The sequence below is a fragment of the Ips typographus genome, linkage group LG9 (assembly GCF_016097725.1).
Source record: "Ips typographus isolate SLU linkage group LG9, UJ_Ityp_2.0, whole genome shotgun sequence".
NCBI lineage: Eukaryota > Metazoa > Arthropoda > Insecta > Coleoptera > Curculionidae > Ips > Ips typographus.
In genome coordinates this window covers 3,319,674-3,336,354 of record NC_138430.1, presented here as the reverse complement: position 1 = coordinate 3,336,354, position 16,681 = coordinate 3,319,674, and the positions used below count along the sequence as shown (strand labels likewise).

The window sequence follows — 16,681 nt, the reverse complement described above, 5'->3', positions numbered from 1 at the left end:
ACGAAATTTTCAATTTAAAATTTCAGAATAAATTTTAAAAAAAGTAAGTAGACTTATACTTCAGGATTTTTACTGAACATAATATTTCTTAAATAAAATATAAAAATATTATACATTGTGGAGAAAATACATACTTACCTCCTGGTTTAGTAACGGTAAATTGTACTTTACTGCACATTTCTAGATAAAACAGTTTATTACTTTCATAAAACTTAATAACTGATTTTCCCACTTATTGTAGTTTACTGCATATTCTTTAGTTAAATTAGAGACATAAAAATACACTCTATTCCAGTAACTATTATTATACGTCATCTTTTAATTTTCTTCGAAACCTTATCTATTTATTTTAACACCAAAAACGACATTAAAACTAAAACTGTCATAATATATTTTTACGCTCATTGTTAGAAGGATTCGCTTCAGTCATAAACTGAACAATAAAACTAAAACTTTACGAGAATAAAGAATAAATTCTGAGTGCGAATGACTTCTTGTGAGAAAACTTAATTAAGTCGTTTTTATTTCCGGAAACTTTTTCTTGAACAAACGTAATTTGCAATTATTTGTTCTCCCTAAAAGTGAATTTAGTTTTACTGTCGCTGAGCAAATTAAAAGAGCAGTATATATTTAGTTTGTTGTATTAGCACTATGAATACATTTCAGTTTTTCTACAACTTTCCTTAAAAAGTTCTAAAGGATTGTTGAGTAATCGTTCCATTTGCTCGATTTTCTTGTTATATTCTTCATCAACTACTTGAATTATGTGCTCGACTTTCCAGACTTCTTTCGGTTCTAATCTTATGTCAGAACGAAGGTGTCCACTACCAACCTTTAGTGATTTTATGGTAAACAATATTGATGTGGACGGTAATAAAACTTACCAATAAATAATTCAAGTAATTTTCTCCATACACATCAGGATCCACAGTGCTAAATCTTTGGTTTTCTCCTGAATTATGAATTAGTACATCGGTTGAAGGTGAATCTATCGATGTTATTTTTAGTTTCAATCTGCGTTTGTCGATATTGTGTATTTCGATAGTTGAAGGAGCGTCGACAAAAAGCTGTAACATGAATAGCAAAAAATGAATAATAAATACTGTATAGTTATCTAAATTGCAGATTTTTTTGTATGGTCTTTCCTATGGGATGATAATGACATTATGTCAAAGAAGATGTAATAAAATAGACATTAACTAGTCGTTGGCACTTTTGTTTTGAAAGTTGTCATTAACACTTTTCTGGCAGAATTTAAAAGAATTCTTGGAAGGTCCAGGACACTTGGAGAAGCTTCTGGCGATTTCTCGAAGGTTTTCAGTATGATTACGAAAGCTCTGGCATTTCCAAAATGGTTCTAGAGGTAACTGACAATTTAAAACAGTTCTTGGAAGGTTTAAGACACTTGGAGAGGCCTCTGGCAATATCTAGAAGGTTTGCAGTATTATTACGAGAGTTCTGGCATTTCCAAAATGGTTCTAGAGGTATCTGACAATTTAAAACAGTTCTTGAAAGATCTAAGACACTTGTAGAAGCTTCTGGCGATTTCTAGAAGGTTTGCAGTATTATTACGAGAGCTCTGGCATTTCCAAAATGGTTCTGGAGGTATCTGACAATTAAAAACAGTTCTTGGAAGATCCAAGACACTTGGAGAAGCTTCTGGCGATTTCTAGAAGGTTTGCAGTATTATTACGAGAACTCTGGCATTTCCAAAATGGTTCTGGAGGTATCTGACAATTTAAAACAGTTCTTGAAAGATCCAAGACACTTGGAGAAGCTTCTGGCGATTTCTAGAAGGTTTGCAGTATGATTACGAAAGCTCTGGCATTTCTAAAATGGTTCTAGAGGTATCTGACAATTTAAAACAGTTCTTGGAAGGTTTAAGACACTTTGGAGAGGCCTCTGGCAATATCTAGAAGGTTTGCAGTATTATTACGAGAGTTCTGGCATTTCCAAAATGGTTCTGGAGGTATCTGACAATTTAAAACAGTTCTTGAAAGATCCAAGACACTTGGAGAAGCTTCTGGCGATTTCTAGAAGGTTTGCAGTATTATTACGAGAGCTCTGGCATTTCCAAAATGGTTCTAGAGGTATCTGACAATTTAAAACCGTTCTTGGAAGGTTTAAGACACATGGAGAGGCCTCTGACAATGTCTGGAAGGTTTGCAGCATTATTAAGAGAGATCTGTAATTTCCAAGATGGTTCTATAGGTATCTGACATTTTAAAACAATTCTTGGAAGATCCAAGACACTTGTAGAAGCTTCTGGCGATTTCTAGAAGGTTTGCAGTATTATTAAGAGAGCGCTGTCATTTCCAAAATGGTTCTAGAGGTGTCTGACAATTTAAAACAGTTCTTGGAAGGTTTAAGACACTTTGGAGAGGCCTCTGGCGATTTCTAGAAGGTTTGCAGTATTATTACGAGAGTTCTGGCATTTCCAAAATGGTTCTAGAGGTATCTGACAATTTAAAACAGTTCTTGAAAGATCTAAGACACTTGTAGAAGCTTCTGGCGATTTCTAGAAGGTTTGCAGTATTATTACGAGAGCTCTGGCATTTCCAAAATGGTTCTGGAGGTATCTGACAATTAAAAACAGTTCTTGGAAGATCCAAGACACTTGGAGAAGCTTCTGGCGATTTCTAGAAGGTTTGCAGTATTATTACGAGAACTCTGGCATTTCCAAAATGGTTCTGGAGGTATCTGACAATTAAAAACAGTTCTTGGAAGATCCAAGACACTTGGAGAAGCTTCTGGCGATTTCTAGAAGGTTTGCAGTATGATTACGAAAGCTCTGGCATTTCTAAAATGGTTCTAGAGGTATCTGACAATTTAAAACAGTTCTTGGAAGGTTTAAGACACTTTGGAGAGGCCTCTGGCAATATCTAGAAGGTTTGCAGTATTATTACGAGAGTTCTGGCATTTCCAAAATGGTTCTAGAGGTATCTGACAATTTAAAACAGTTCTTGGAAGGTTTAAGACACTTTGGAGAGGCCTCTGGCGATTTCTAGAAGGTTTGCAGTATTATTACGAGAACTCTGGCATTTCCAAAATGGTTCTGGAGGTATCTGACAATTTAAAACAGTTCTTGAAAGATCCAAGACACTTGGAGAAGCTTCTGGCGATTTCTAGAAGGTTTGCAGTATTATTACGAGAGCTCTGGCATTTCCAAAATGGTTCTAGAGGTATCTGACAATTTAAAACAATTCTTGTAAGATCCAAGACACTTGTAGAAGTTTCTGGCGATTTCTAGAAGATTTGCAGTATTACGAGAGCTCTGGCATTTCCAAAATGGTTCTAGAGGTATCTGACAATTTAAAACCGTTCTTGGAAGGTTTAAGACACATGGAGAGGCCTCTGACAATGTCTGGAAGGTTTGCAGCATTATTAAGAGAGATCTGTAATTTCCAAGATGGTTCTATAGGTATCTGACATTTTAAAACAATTCTTGGAAGATCCAAGACACTTGTAGAAGCTTCTGGCGATTTCTAGAAGGTTTGCAGTATTATTAAGAGAGCGCTGTCATTTCCAAAATGGTTCTAGAGGTGTCTGACAATTTAAAACAGTTCTTGGAAGGTTTAAGACACTTTGGAGAGGCCTCTGGCGATTTCTAGAAGGTTTGCAGTATTATTACGAGAGTTCTGGCATTTCCAAAATGGTTCTAGAGGTATCTGACAATTTAAAACAATTCTTGGAAGATCCAAGACACTTGTAGAAGTTTCTGGCGATTTCTAGAAGATTTGCAGTATTACGAGAGCTCTGGCATTTCCAAAATGGTTCTAGAGGTATCTGACAATTTAAAACCGTTCTTGGAAGGTTTAAGACACATGGAGAGGCCTCTGACAATGTCTGGAAGGTTTGCAGCATTATTAAGAGAGATCTGTAATTTCCAAGATGGTTCTATAGGTATCTGACATTTTAAAACAATTCTTGGAAGATCCAAGACACTTGTAGAAGCTTCTGGCGATTTCTAGAAGGTTTGCAGTATGATTACGAAAGCTCTGGCATTTCTAAAATGGTTCTAGAGGTATCTGACAATTTAAAACAGTTCTTGGAAGGTTTAAGACACTTTGGAGAGGCCTCTGGCAATATCTAGAAGGTTTGCAGTATTATTACGAGAGTTCTGGCATTTCCAAAATGGTTCTAGAGGTATCTGACAATTTAAAACAGTTCTTGGAAGGTTTAAGACACTTTGGAGAGGCCTCTGGCGATTTCTAGAAGGTTTGCAGTATTATTACGAGAACTCTGGCATTTCCAAAATGGTTCTGGAGGTATCTGACAATTTAAAACAGTTCTTGAAAGATCCAAGACACTTGGAGAAGCTTCTGGCGATTTCTAGAAGGTTTGCAGTATTATTACGAGAGCTCTGGCATTTCCAAAATGGTTCTAGAGGTATCTGACAATTTAAAACAATTCTTGTAAGATCCAAGACACTTGTAGAAGTTTCTGGCGATTTCTAGAAGATTTGCAGTATTACGAGAGCTCTGGCATTTCCAAAATGGTTCTAGAGGTATCTGACAATTTAAAACCGTTCTTGGAAGGTTTAAGACACATGGAGAGGCCTCTGACAATGTCTGGAAGGTTTGCAGCATTATTAAGAGAGATCTGTAATTTCCAAGATGGTTCTATAGGTATCTGACATTTTAAAACAATTCTTGGAAGATCCAAGACACTTGTAGAAGCTTCTGGCGATTTCTAGAAGGTTTGCAGTATTATTAAGAGAGCGCTGTCATTTCCAAAATGGTTCTAGAGGTGTCTGACAATTTAAAACAGTTCTTGGAAGGTTTAAGACACTTTGGAGAGGCCTCTGGCGATTTCTAGAAGGTTTGCAGTATTATTACGAGAGTTCTGGCATTTCCAAAATGGTTCTAGAGGTATCTGACAATTTAAAACAATTCTTGGAAGATCCAAGACACTTGTAGAAGTTTCTGGCGATTTCTAGAAGATTTGCAGTATTACGAGAGCTCTGGCATTTCCAAAATGGTTCTAGAGGTATCTGACAATTTAAAACCGTTCTTGGAAGGTTTAAGACACATGGAGAGGCCTCTGACAATGTCTGGAAGGTTTGCAGCATTATTAAGAGAGATCTGTAATTTCCAAGATGGTTCTATAGGTATCTGACATTTTAAAACAATTCTTGGAAGATCCAAGACACTTGTAGAAGCTTCTGGCGATTTCTAGAAGGTTTGCAGTATTATTAAGAGAGCGCTGTCATTTCCAAAATGGTTCTAGAGGTGTCTGACAATTTAAAACAGTTCTTGGAAGGTTTAAGACACTTTGGAGAGGCCTCTGGCGATTTCTAGAAGGTTTGCAGTATTATTACGAGAGTTCTGGCATTTCCAAAATGGTTCTAGAGGTATCTGACAATTTAAAACAGTTCTTGGAAGGTTTAAGACACTTTGGAGAGGCCTCTGGCGATTTCTAGAAGGTTTGCAGTATTATTACGAGAACTCTGGCATTTCCAAAATGGTTCTGGAGGTATCTGACAATTTAAAACAGTTCTTGAAAGATCCAAGACACTTGGAGAAGCTTCTGGCGATTTCTAGAAGGTTTGCAGTATTATTACGAGAGCTCTGGCATTTCCAAAATGGTTCTAGAGGTATCTGACAATTTAAAACAATTCTTGGAAGATCCAAGACACTTGTAGAAGCTTCTGGCGATTTCTAGGAGGTTTGCAGTATTATTAAGAGAGCGCTGTCATTTCCAAAATGGTTCTAGAGGTGTCTGACAATTTAAAACAGTTCTTGGAAGGTTTAAGACACTTTGGAGAGGCCTCTGGCGATTTCTAGAAGGTTTGCAGTATTATTACGAGAGTTCTGGCATTTCCAAAATGGTTCTAGAGGTATCTGACAATTTAAAACAGTTCTTGGAAGGTTTAAGACACTTTGGAGAGGCCTCTGGCGATTTCTAGAAGGTTTGCAGTATTATTACGAGAACTCTGGCATTTCCAAAATGGTTCTGGAGGTATCTGACAATTTAAAACAGTTCTTGAAAGATCCAAGACACTTGGAGAAGCTTCTGGCGATTTCTAGAAGGTTTGCAGTATTATTACGAGAGCTCTGGCATTTCCAAAATGGTTCTGGAGGTATCTGACAATTTAAAACAGTTCTTGAAAGATCCAAGACACTTGGAGAAGCTTCTGGCGATTTCTAGAAGGTTTGCAGTATTATTACGAGAGCTCTGGCATTTCCAAAATGGTTCTAGAGGTATCTGACAATTTAAAACAATTCTTGGAAGATCCAAGACACTTGTAGAAGTTTCTGGCGATTTCTAGAAGATTTGCAGTATTACGAGAGCTCTGGCATTTCCAAAATGGTTCTAGAGGTATCTGACAATTTAAAACAGTTCTTGGAAGGTTTAAGACACATGGAGAGGCCTCTGGCAATATCTGGAAGGTTTGCAGCATTATTAAGAGAGATCTGGAATTTCCAAGATGGTTCTATAGGTATCTGACATTTTAAAACAATTTTTGGAAGATCCAAGACACTTGTAGAAGCTTCTGGCGATTTCTAGAAGGTTTGCAGTATTATTAAGAGAGCCCTGTCATTTCCAAAATGGTTCTAGAGGTGTCTGACAATTTAAAACAATTATTGGAAGGTTTGAGACACTTCAGAGAAAGACGGTTATTAGCACTTAGAGGTTTCTGGAATTTCCAAAATGGGTCTGGAAGCTTTTGACAATTTAGACAGTTGTACAATCTTCTGGTACTTTTTAGGTTGTCAGTAGCATTTAAAGATATCACTTTCATTTTTTCACAAAAATTACTTTAAATAATTACCTCTTTTGACATGAAATGTATTGTAAGCAACTCGATACTCTTTCAAATGCTAGCCTTTAGTTCGACTAACTTTTTTGGCAAACTCACAAATCGGAAGGAAAGTTGTCTACAAAAATTCAGATTTCTAAGAACTTACGTCGAAGCAGGATCGGTCGATTGGCAATTTTTCCTGATCCAGCTTAAACTCAACAGGCGTTATCAGCATATCCTTATCCAGCTTGATATATCTCGCTCCGGATAAACCGTGAACCTCGCATTCCCTAACGTCGTGCACTTTAAAAACCGAATGTCTCATTATAGTGAAACGGAACGGAAAATATTTGCTGGTATTTTCAACCTTCACCTCGATCCTCAGCTCGTTAGAACACAGTGTTAGCTGGAACAAAACGCTTGTTTAAACTTCGTTTCAGTCTACAAATAACTTTCAAATTAACTAAAAGCGACAAATTCAACTGATTCCAAACTGCGAGCAAGGTATTTAACTTTTATATGAAAACTAGCGCAAAACTGAGCACTATGTAATTATAGTTCGGTGAGGTTAGTGAAGATTTCACGAGTTACGAAATTAAACTGGACGGGACTTTCATTCAATTAACTAAATTAAAAAAGTTGGTATAACTTAAATTAATGTTATTTGAGTAAAACCAAGTTGTATTTAGTAAATCTTCTAGGTTTTTACCTAGTATTTTAGTTTTTCTCTTTTACATGTGCAGCATTTGAGTAAATCATGCCAGTTAATCGTAAATTACCAACACTCTTGATACTATATCTAGATATTTTTTGTTTTTGTTTTAACATTAATTGAAATCATCCGGAAAAAGCATCACTGTAGTTGAAAATATTTATTATGCAGGTCATTACGCTTAAAATAGGCTGCATCAGTGCTCCAGACAAATTCAATCTGGTTTTCTGTCTGTAAAAGAAAGGAGAAGCTGGAAATACATAATTTGTTTTAGGAATTCTCTTAGGGAAATTGAAAGACGACGTGACGCTATTCCGTTTATCCAAAAAGGAAACATTGCGAGTTAAGTGTTTTGTTATATTTTATGTTTTAGAGCTGTTGCGAACAGAAGTTATGTTTGTTTTAAACTTTTTGCCGTTTTACCTTTTATGATACGTTTCGTAAAATTTGACGATAGCATTCAACGAGCTTTTTACGAGGGCCATCATTCATAAATCTTCCAGGGCATAGGTGGCATTATTTCCCAGTTGGTCATGTGATGCCTCAAGCGTTATGCATATGAAGTGGCCATGTGATTAAATGTCAATTTTGTACTACCTACCAGAAAATATTAAGTTGACGGATACACTCATGCATAAAAACTTATTATTCTCATCCAATTAAAAACGAAAAGAAGGTTCACAACAGGAAAAGAAATCCTACCTCATATACAGGAGCTCACCAACGCCAGAAAAACACTCCGAATATACAGAAGTGAGAAATAGAATAAATGCCAGAATCAAAGCCATAAAACGAGATTACTGGGCAAAATTTACAAGCGATATGGATCCAGAGGTACGAAAACTACCAGATAGCGAGATCTTAAATATGAATAAGAAGAAGAAGAGAACAATAAAGCTTGTAGCCAAGGTAGTATGTATTCAGTCATGAATATAACTTGACCTCAGATTTTCTCTGATAAATTTTGTCTATACTATAATTACAGTTAATAATGGTTTCTTTAAGCCAAAACACTTACCTTCAGCACAACTACTACAGGAAAAGTTTTTCCGATAAAATTTGAGGAAATCCCTTGAGTTAACTAAAGTCTTCTAAAAATAACTTACTCGAAAACTGATTTTGAACCTATAGTTCCATATTGCTTTCGTGTATTCGGATTCTTGCAAAGAAAACAATGCTTGCACATTTCCATTTTTTAAGGTTACAGGCCCTTCCTCTAAAGTCCACGGAACGTACCTTGCAAAACCATGTTTAGGACCATTTATCTGATTTGCGAAATATGGAAAGGTGAACTGTATTCCACCCCTACAGCCAATAGAGTAAAAAAATAAGGAATTAATAAAAAACCACGCACCTGATTGGAGAAAATGTGTTAAAAACCGCTTTTTTGCCCATGTACAGCAATTCCTTATTATTCACTCTGTATGAAAGGATGGTGCCTCCGTGCAGATGGACGGTGCATGTGGTGTAATTTCCTCTATCCAGAATAACAACTTTTTCATTTATTTTAGACATGACATTGCTGAAATGTTTGGAATTTTTGGCAGCTTCAACCTAATTCATGCTTTTTTTTAGACAATTATTAAAAAAAAATTTAATTATTTTTTGACACAGTAGGTGATTGGTTAAAAAATTATCCACTGTGTTGTAATTGACGCAAATGCTGCAAATCATAACTTGTTACATAAATAGCAGAAAATTCACATTTTCTAAAGACAAACAGAAAATAATCTTGATCCACGATAGCTTCAGGCCCGCAGACAACTTTTTTTAGAAGTTGGCAGCAATATGCACCCATTTCACGAAAAATATTGTTTTCAAACGATGCGATTTTATTCTTCCAGTGCCCGAGGAATTTTAAGCAACTTCAAAGATTCTCCAAATGTTATGAAAAAGACGTTTAAACTTTTTCCCGTTGCACACATTGCACTTTATGGTCCTGCGATTTAGAAAACTTTATCTATTTATACAAAGTTGCATTTTACGACAACCTGTCCAATAAAAGTTTGATTTGCCTGCGATTCTGATTCAATTTCGGTGCTAAAATAAAAACTGCAATAAAGCCATAAAATTGTGTAACCTAATTGATCAATATTCTTCACAAGGCAAAACCTTAGCAGTCGTAAATCGTATTTCTTGCGACATACATAAGGACGTGATTCTCCTTTACATTCCCTTGAGTTTCACAGTGTCTGTAATATCTCCAAACGAAATCTGCGAAATGTACAATGCTATATTGCAGGATCTGGCTAGTGCGTTTGTGAATTTTTAAGTATATTACGAATTTCAAAAGCCTAGTTTCAAAGTGTATTATCTCCCAGTTTCAGAAAGCAAGATGAATGGTAGTTTTTAGAGGTAAATTTTTTACTCTGTGTAGAAACAGAGAAATGAAGTATAAAAATTTAATGATTTTTGTAGCATTTTAGACAATTTAGTGATAACATATCTGTTTACGAGTCTTATACAGGGCGACCCTAATATACTTCACCAAATTGGTAAAATAAGAACTTTTGTTATGTTTCGATTTCCCAGTTTGCAAGTGAAAAACCAAGTTACAGAGATTAAAAAAAAATTATCTACTACTAGCACGGTAATGATTCATTACGTAGCTTCCTTTGAGTTACGTAATGAGGGATATATAATTGATTTTATCGCATGTGCGGTAAAGCACCCTAAGAATACAATAAAACAATCATTATCACACTAGTGACTAAAAAAAATCTCTCATTACGTAATTCAAAGTTGGAGTAAAAAATTGATAATTTCTGTGTTAATCGTAGATAAAATATTGTACAACACTCGTGTGGTATGGCAAATTAATGGACTGGTGAAGCTTCCCACTCGTGACTATAAAAATGCTCACACCACACTAGTAATGTAAAGAACTATTACAGTAAAACAGGAAGCATTTATGAAATTATTCAATGTTATTAGAGTCTTTACATGATCAGAACAGCTCATTAATGTCAATGATATTACAAAGTCTCATACAAATTAGTGCACAGGGTGACTGACTGACAGAAAAACTTTATTAATGAAGGAACGTTAATACCCCACAAGAGTAAATTTAATTTTCCCGTAGGAAACTATAAAAACTATACAGACAAGTTCCGTTTACCGTACCTGAGCATGAGTTTGACAAAAACATGTAAATTGTGTCCATTAATTTTATCTTTCCGAAAGACGACCGCACTTCTTCTTTAAACTATTCAGTTTTTCCTTTACATTTTACCTCCGCTTTCGCATGGAAAACAACAAAAGAAAATTGAATTGTCTTTTAATAAAGTGGTTTTCCAATTTAAAATTCAATGTTTTCCTGCTTTGTTGAGACCAAATTTTCTTATGCAGTGTATCTCAAATCCGATGGTTTTACGGGGTATCTCCAAAAGTAGTAAAGATAGAGTAATGCGGTTTTTGCGAACCTGTGCTTTCCAAAAATCTGCTAACCAAACAACGCCCTTCCAGCTTCTTTAAAGGTTTCGGCCCAAATGTCTGAATTAGTGGGGGAAGTACAAACTTGGAGACACGTTTTCCAGCCTCTTCAGAGCTTCTTCCAAGTTTTTTCTTTTCCTTTTACTATTTTTTCTCTTGACAAGTTTTTTTTTCAATCTGATTGATTTTCAACAGTTTTTAACGTCTAAAACTATTTATAAAATAAAATTTAATTTAAAACTAAAAAACCTCGACCTAGAGGAGGAAACAACAAAGTCTCTATCCGTACGACAGTCATATCAAAGAAAACTGAAATTTTTTGTAATTTTGTTTTCATTATAAAATCCACTTTTCACTACAACAATAGAATAGATAACCTTTCCTATTGGAATGACAAAAGTTAAAATTATTGTAAATTTTTATTGACAAATAACCCTTCTCGGAGTGGGTCTGGTGCGATATAGGTGCCACCGTATTTTTGTTTTTTTTTGATAAAATTAATGTCATATTGTTTATTTAACTTAGTTCTACCCAAAAAAAGGGTGGATGAAACTGTTTTTTACGAAGGCGTAGAAGGGCCACAACATTTGTTTTCTTAAATTCCTTGGAATTTAGGTAAATTCCGTCTTCGAACTCTGAATTTAGTTAAATTCCGACATCGAACTCAGAATTTACATTGTCACATTGCAAAAGCTCTTCAAACCAAATTAGACAACATTTTTCAGTTTGACAACATTGCAAACATTCTTCGAAGCAAATTAGTAAAATTTGTTAACTTTGGCAACATTGTAAACACACTTCAAAGAAATTAGTCGGACTTGTCAGTTTGGTTACATTACAAACACTCTTCGAACCAAAATTGTAGAATTTGTTAGTTTGATAACATTGCAAGGACACTTTTGAACCAAATTACCAAATTTTGTCAGTTAGGCAACATTTCAAACAGTCTTCGAACTAAATTAGGAGAGTTTTTTGTTAATTTGGCAACATTGCAAGCAAACACACTTCAAAGAAATTAGTTGAACTTGTCAGTTTGGTCAGATTGGAAACACTCTTCAAACCAAAATTGTAGAATTTGTCAGTTTGATAACATTGCATATACTCTTCAAACCAAATTAGTAAAATTAGTCAGTTTGGCAACATTGCAAACACTCTTTGAGCTTAATTAGTAGATCTAAAATAGTAGAATTTGTCAGTTTGACAACATTGCAACTAAATTGCGAGTTCAAAGTCGGAATTTAGTTAATAATTAATACAAATAATGTAAAAAAAAAACTGAAAAACATTAATTTCAATGTAAGAGATGTTCAAAATGTCCGCGAAAATAAGTATTGAGTGTAATGTAGCGAATTTGTGAAATAAAATAATTTTCTTTTTTTAATGTTAATTTTTGTAATACATCTGAAAACGCTTAATATTTCCGAAACAGTTGAAGATAGGTATGGGACATTGTACATGAATTCTGTCTAGAATTTTCTGAAGAATCCAAAAAACTAATAATATACAGGGGGCTGTATTTAAAACAAGAAAGTTGGTATCGGCCACTGCCACATGACACAACCTGTATACTACATATACTGACTAGGTTAATGTTATTTTCAACTTAGTTGAAAATAGTGCAAAATCCCATTTTCCCAACAAACCTTTACCCAAAACCAAACGTAGAAATGAGTAACTTATCTCAACAAACATATAGAACATAGATATGTTCTATATGTTTGTTGAATTATTAGCTTAGGTTTTGCACTAATTCAAAATGATCAACTTATCGTAGTATCCTGGCGTGGGTGTTGCAATAAATAAGGAAAATCGATACATGTATTAATTTCCGAATAGCTTGACCCTTTTAAAGCACCACTGGAGGAATCGTACCATTACTTTCCCGTAATATTACCGTTCGCCCTATAAATAATCATTTAATCTCACAATGCTTTCCGTGGTCTACGACATGCATCGCGACTGTTGAACATCAATAAATCTTAAACGGCTCCGGGACACATAAAAGGAACTTCTTTACGTTCGCACAGGTCAACGCAAACTCGATATTTTTCAATAGTTTAGAGAGTAAAATAGTCGCTTTCTACTTCGAAGGCGGTTTAGTTTATGGCATCCAGCTAAAACGAATTTTATAGAGCATTAGAATTGCATTTTCCTTATTTATTCAACTCGCCTTTGAATGTTTGAATCTTATGGATTTATGACTTGTTCTGTTCGCTTTTTGGGCTTGCCCAATGTTTTTATAATAATTGAATGTTTTTTGATACATCCAAATTTCAAAAAATACTAGCAGAATTGAGTCCTGTGCAAAACCCACACGACTTAGAGTAAACCATGTTGAGTATTAAAATGAACCATAAAATAATAGTATGCAAGAGGAAACGTCATAAAGTTGGAGGGTAATTCCATTAAGGCCAGTTTAAAAAACAAACGTAACTAAATATAAATTATTCAGGCTCTAGGGACTTTTGAATAATTTGGCTTCGTTTACACATTCAATTTATGCCCCCGACTCGCAGTGCCGTTTTCTGGACCCCTGACATTCTGCTCCACCGGTGTGCCTGTTTAATTACGACGCGACAGGCCCATATAATTTAATTAGAGCGTGATTACACAATCGGCTCGGGTGCCAACTCACGGCAAACACTGGAGTTTCGACTGTTTCGAGCTGTCCTCAACCTCTACGCTTCTATTCCCTGGTAAGCACTTATCACCAATCCACAAGTTTACGTATACGATGTGAGTAGTCTCTAAAATGCAACTAATTCATATTATTTCTCCAGCTGTTGCCAAGTTAGAATTTTCTGAGAACATATAGAGTTTAGAATATTTTCTTTTTAGCAATCAAACAAAATAACGTAAAAACACTACTAAACATCTTGTAAAAGCTTCTGGTAATTTTTGAAAGATTTTCAGTAGTATTCAGAGGCTTCTGACAATTCCAAAATGTCTTCAGAGGCTTCTGGCAAGTTTGATAATTATCAGGACACTTGTAAAGGTTTCTGGTAATTTTTTAGAGGTTTTCAGTAGTATTTAGAAGTTTCTGACTATTCCAAGATGTCTCCAGAAGCTTCTGGCAAGTTTGATAATTATCTTAGAAGTATTAGGACACTTGTAACAGTTTCTGGTAACTTTTGAAAGGTTTTCAGTACTATTTAGAAGTTTCTGAGAATTCCAAGATGTCTCCAGAGGCTTCTGGCAAGTTTGATAATTATCTTAGAAGTCTTAGGACACTTGTAAAGGCTTCTGGTAATTTTTTAGAGGTTTTTAGTAGTATTTAGAGGTTTCTGACAATTCCAAGATGTCTCCAGAGGCTTCTGGCAAGTTTGATAATTCTTAGAAGTCTTAGGACACTTGTAAAGGCTTCTAGTACATTTTGAGCGGTTTTCAGTAGTATTTAGAGGTTTCTGGCTATTCCAAGATGTCTCCAGAGGCTTCTGGCAAGAGTGATAATTATTTTAGAAGTCTTAGGACACATGTAAGGGCATCCGGTAATTTTTTAGAGGTTTTCAGTAGTATTTAGAGGCTTCTGGTAAAAAAAAAAACAAATTTGGTAATTATCTTAAAAGTCTTAGGACACTTGTATAAAGGCTTTTGGTAGATTTTGAGAAGTTTCCAGTAGTATTTAAAGATTTCTGACTATTCCAAGATGTCTCTAAAGCCTTCTGGCAAGTTTGATAAATATCTTAGAAGTATTAGGACAGTCAGGACACTTGTAAAGGCTTCTGGTAATTTTTGAGAGGTTTTCAGTAGTATTTAGAGGTTTTTCACAATTCCAAGATGTCTCCAGAGGCTTCTCTGGCAAGTTTGATAATTATCTTAGAAGTCTTAGGACACTTGTAAAGGTTTCTAGTAATTTTCGAGGTTTTCAGTCATATTTGGAGGTTTCTGACACTGCCAAGTTGTCTCTAGAGGCTTCTGGCAAGTTTGGTATTAATCAAGTGAACATTTTACGTGATGATACTTTTCTGGACCACGCTGTATACATAAAAATATGTTCCTGAATACGACCCTCTCGTTTAATATGCTAAAAAGTTGAAGTTTTTTTTTTACTCAACGAGTTATAATAATTTCTCTTTCCAGGTCCTTCAAGTTGGTGTATCTGCACTTCTGACTACAACACGACCTTTAGAAACATATTTGTGATTTTAGAAGATTTGTGCACAAATTTTTTATGAATAAAAAATTAAAAGTAATATACACTTAATATGGTTTTATTTCTCTTATTTAAATATTCCTGACATGGTGGATTTTTTCTCAGTTAAATTCGCGTTTCTATCAACACCACAGAAAGAGCCGAACGTACTTCCAATTTTCTTGACAATTTGGTGGATTAAACAAGTATTAGGAGTAACTAAAATTTACCTCATTGTGTTTCTGCTCCCCTAATACATTGTTCGATTTTCTGCAAAAATTTGCTCCTTAATTTATGTTGAATTTTCTACCAAAATGGAACATTGTATTAGGAGAGCAGAAACGCAAAGAGGTATAAGCTTTCTTGACAATTTTGTGAATAAAGGAAGTATCAGGAGTAACTAAAATTTACCTCATTGTGTTTCTGCTCCCCTAATATATTGTTCGATTTTCTGCAAAAATTTGCTCTTTTAGTAAATTTATGTCGAATTTTCTACCAAAATGGAACTTTTGTATTAGGAGAGCAGAAACGCAAAGAGATATAAGCTTTCTTGACAATTTTGTGAAGAAAGAAGTATCAGGAGTAACTAAAATTTACCTCGTTGTGTTTCTGCTCTCCTAATACAAAATTCGATTTTCTGCAAAAATTTGCTCTTTTAGTAAATTTATGCCAAATTTTCTATTAAAATGGAACTTTGTATCAGGAAAGCAGAAACGCAAAGAGATATAAGCTTTCTTGACAATTTGGTGGATTAAACAAGTATCAGGAGTAACTAAAATTTACCTCATTGTGTTTCTGCTCTCCTAATACAAAATTCGATTTTCTGAAAAAATTTGCTCTTTTAAATTTACCTCATTGTGTTTCTGCTCCCCTAATACATTGTTCGATTTTCTGCAAAAATTTGCTCTTTTGGTAAATATGCTGAATTTTCTACCAAAATGGAACATTGTGTTAGGAGAGCAGAAACGCAAAGAGATATACGCTTTCTTGACAATTTGGTGGATTAAACAAGTATCAGGAGTAACTAAAATTTACCTCATTGTGTTTCTGCTCTCCTAATACAAAATTCGATTTTCTGCAAAAATTTGTTCTTTTGGTAAATTTATGCCAAATTTTCTATTAAAATGGAACTTTGTATTAGGAGAGCAGAAACGCAAAGAGATATAAGCTTTCTTGACAATTTGGTGGATTAAACAAGTATCAGGAGTAACTAAAATTTACCTCATTGTGTTTCTGCTCTCCTAATACAAAATTCGATTTTCTGCAAAAATTTGCTCTTTTGGTAAATTTATGCCAAATTTTCTAACAAAATGGAACTTTGTATCAGGAAAGCAGAAACGCAAAGAGATATAAGCTTTCTTGACAATTTTGTGAAGAAAGGAAGTATCAGGAGTAACTAAAATTTACCTCATTGTGTTTCTGCTCTCCTAATACAAAATTCGATTTTCTGCAAAAATTTGCTCTTTTGGTAAATTTATGCCAAATTTTCTAACAAAATGGAACTTTGTATCAGGAAAGCAGAAACGCAAAGAGATATAAGCTTTCTTGACAATTTTGTGAAGAAAGGAAGTATCAGGAGTAACTAAAATTTACCTCATTGTGTTTCTGCTCTCCTAATACAAAATTCGATTTTCTGCAAAAATTTGCTCTTGGTAAATTT

The 16,681-nt window shown here is 34.7% G+C and overlaps 1 protein-coding gene and 2 long non-coding RNA genes across 3 annotated transcripts in view; 2 read left to right on the top strand and 1 right to left on the bottom strand.

Annotated features, from left to right (window-relative positions):
* Positions 1–15,093, top strand: part of LOC145734182 (uncharacterized) — a 153,377-nt gene extending 138,284 nt beyond the window's left edge. Inside the window, exon 2 of the long non-coding RNA XR_014179371.1 lies at positions 14,970–15,093. This is a non-coding gene — a long non-coding RNA (uncharacterized LOC145734182). The remainder of the gene's footprint in view (positions 1–14,969) is intronic.
* On the bottom strand, positions 626–9,028 carry LOC145733531 (uncharacterized). Its single transcript, XM_081986393.1, has 5 exons — positions 8,812–9,028; positions 8,564–8,762; positions 6,912–7,151; positions 885–1,067; positions 626–832 (listed from the first exon to the last, which is right to left on the bottom strand). The coding sequence occupies exons 1-5, from the start codon at positions 8,970–8,972 to the stop codon at positions 650–652; spliced, it is 966 nt and encodes a 321-aa protein (XP_081842519.1). The 5' UTR covers positions 8,973–9,028; the 3' UTR covers positions 626–649.
* On the top strand, positions 12,649–13,702 carry LOC145734183 (uncharacterized). Its single transcript, XR_014179372.1, has 3 exons — positions 12,649–13,285; positions 13,342–13,585; positions 13,670–13,702. It is a non-coding gene; the product is annotated as an uncharacterized LOC145734183 (long non-coding RNA).
* Positions 15,094–16,681: the final 1,588 nt, after the last annotated feature.

Excerpts from the sequence above, each read along its gene's own strand:
- LOC145733531 (XM_081986393.1), bottom strand. The coding sequence starts at position 8,972 with ATGTCTAAAATAAATGAAAAAGTTGTTATTCTGGATAGAGGAAATTAC. Across the intron at positions 8,763-8,811 it reads AACACATTTTCTCCAATCAG|GGGTGGAATACAGTTCACCT; the intron begins GTGCGTGGTTTT and ends TATTGGCTGTAG. Across the intron at positions 833-884 it reads ATTACTTGAATTATTTATTG|GTTGGTAGTGGACACCTTCG; the intron begins GTAAGTTTTATT and ends AAATCACTAAAG.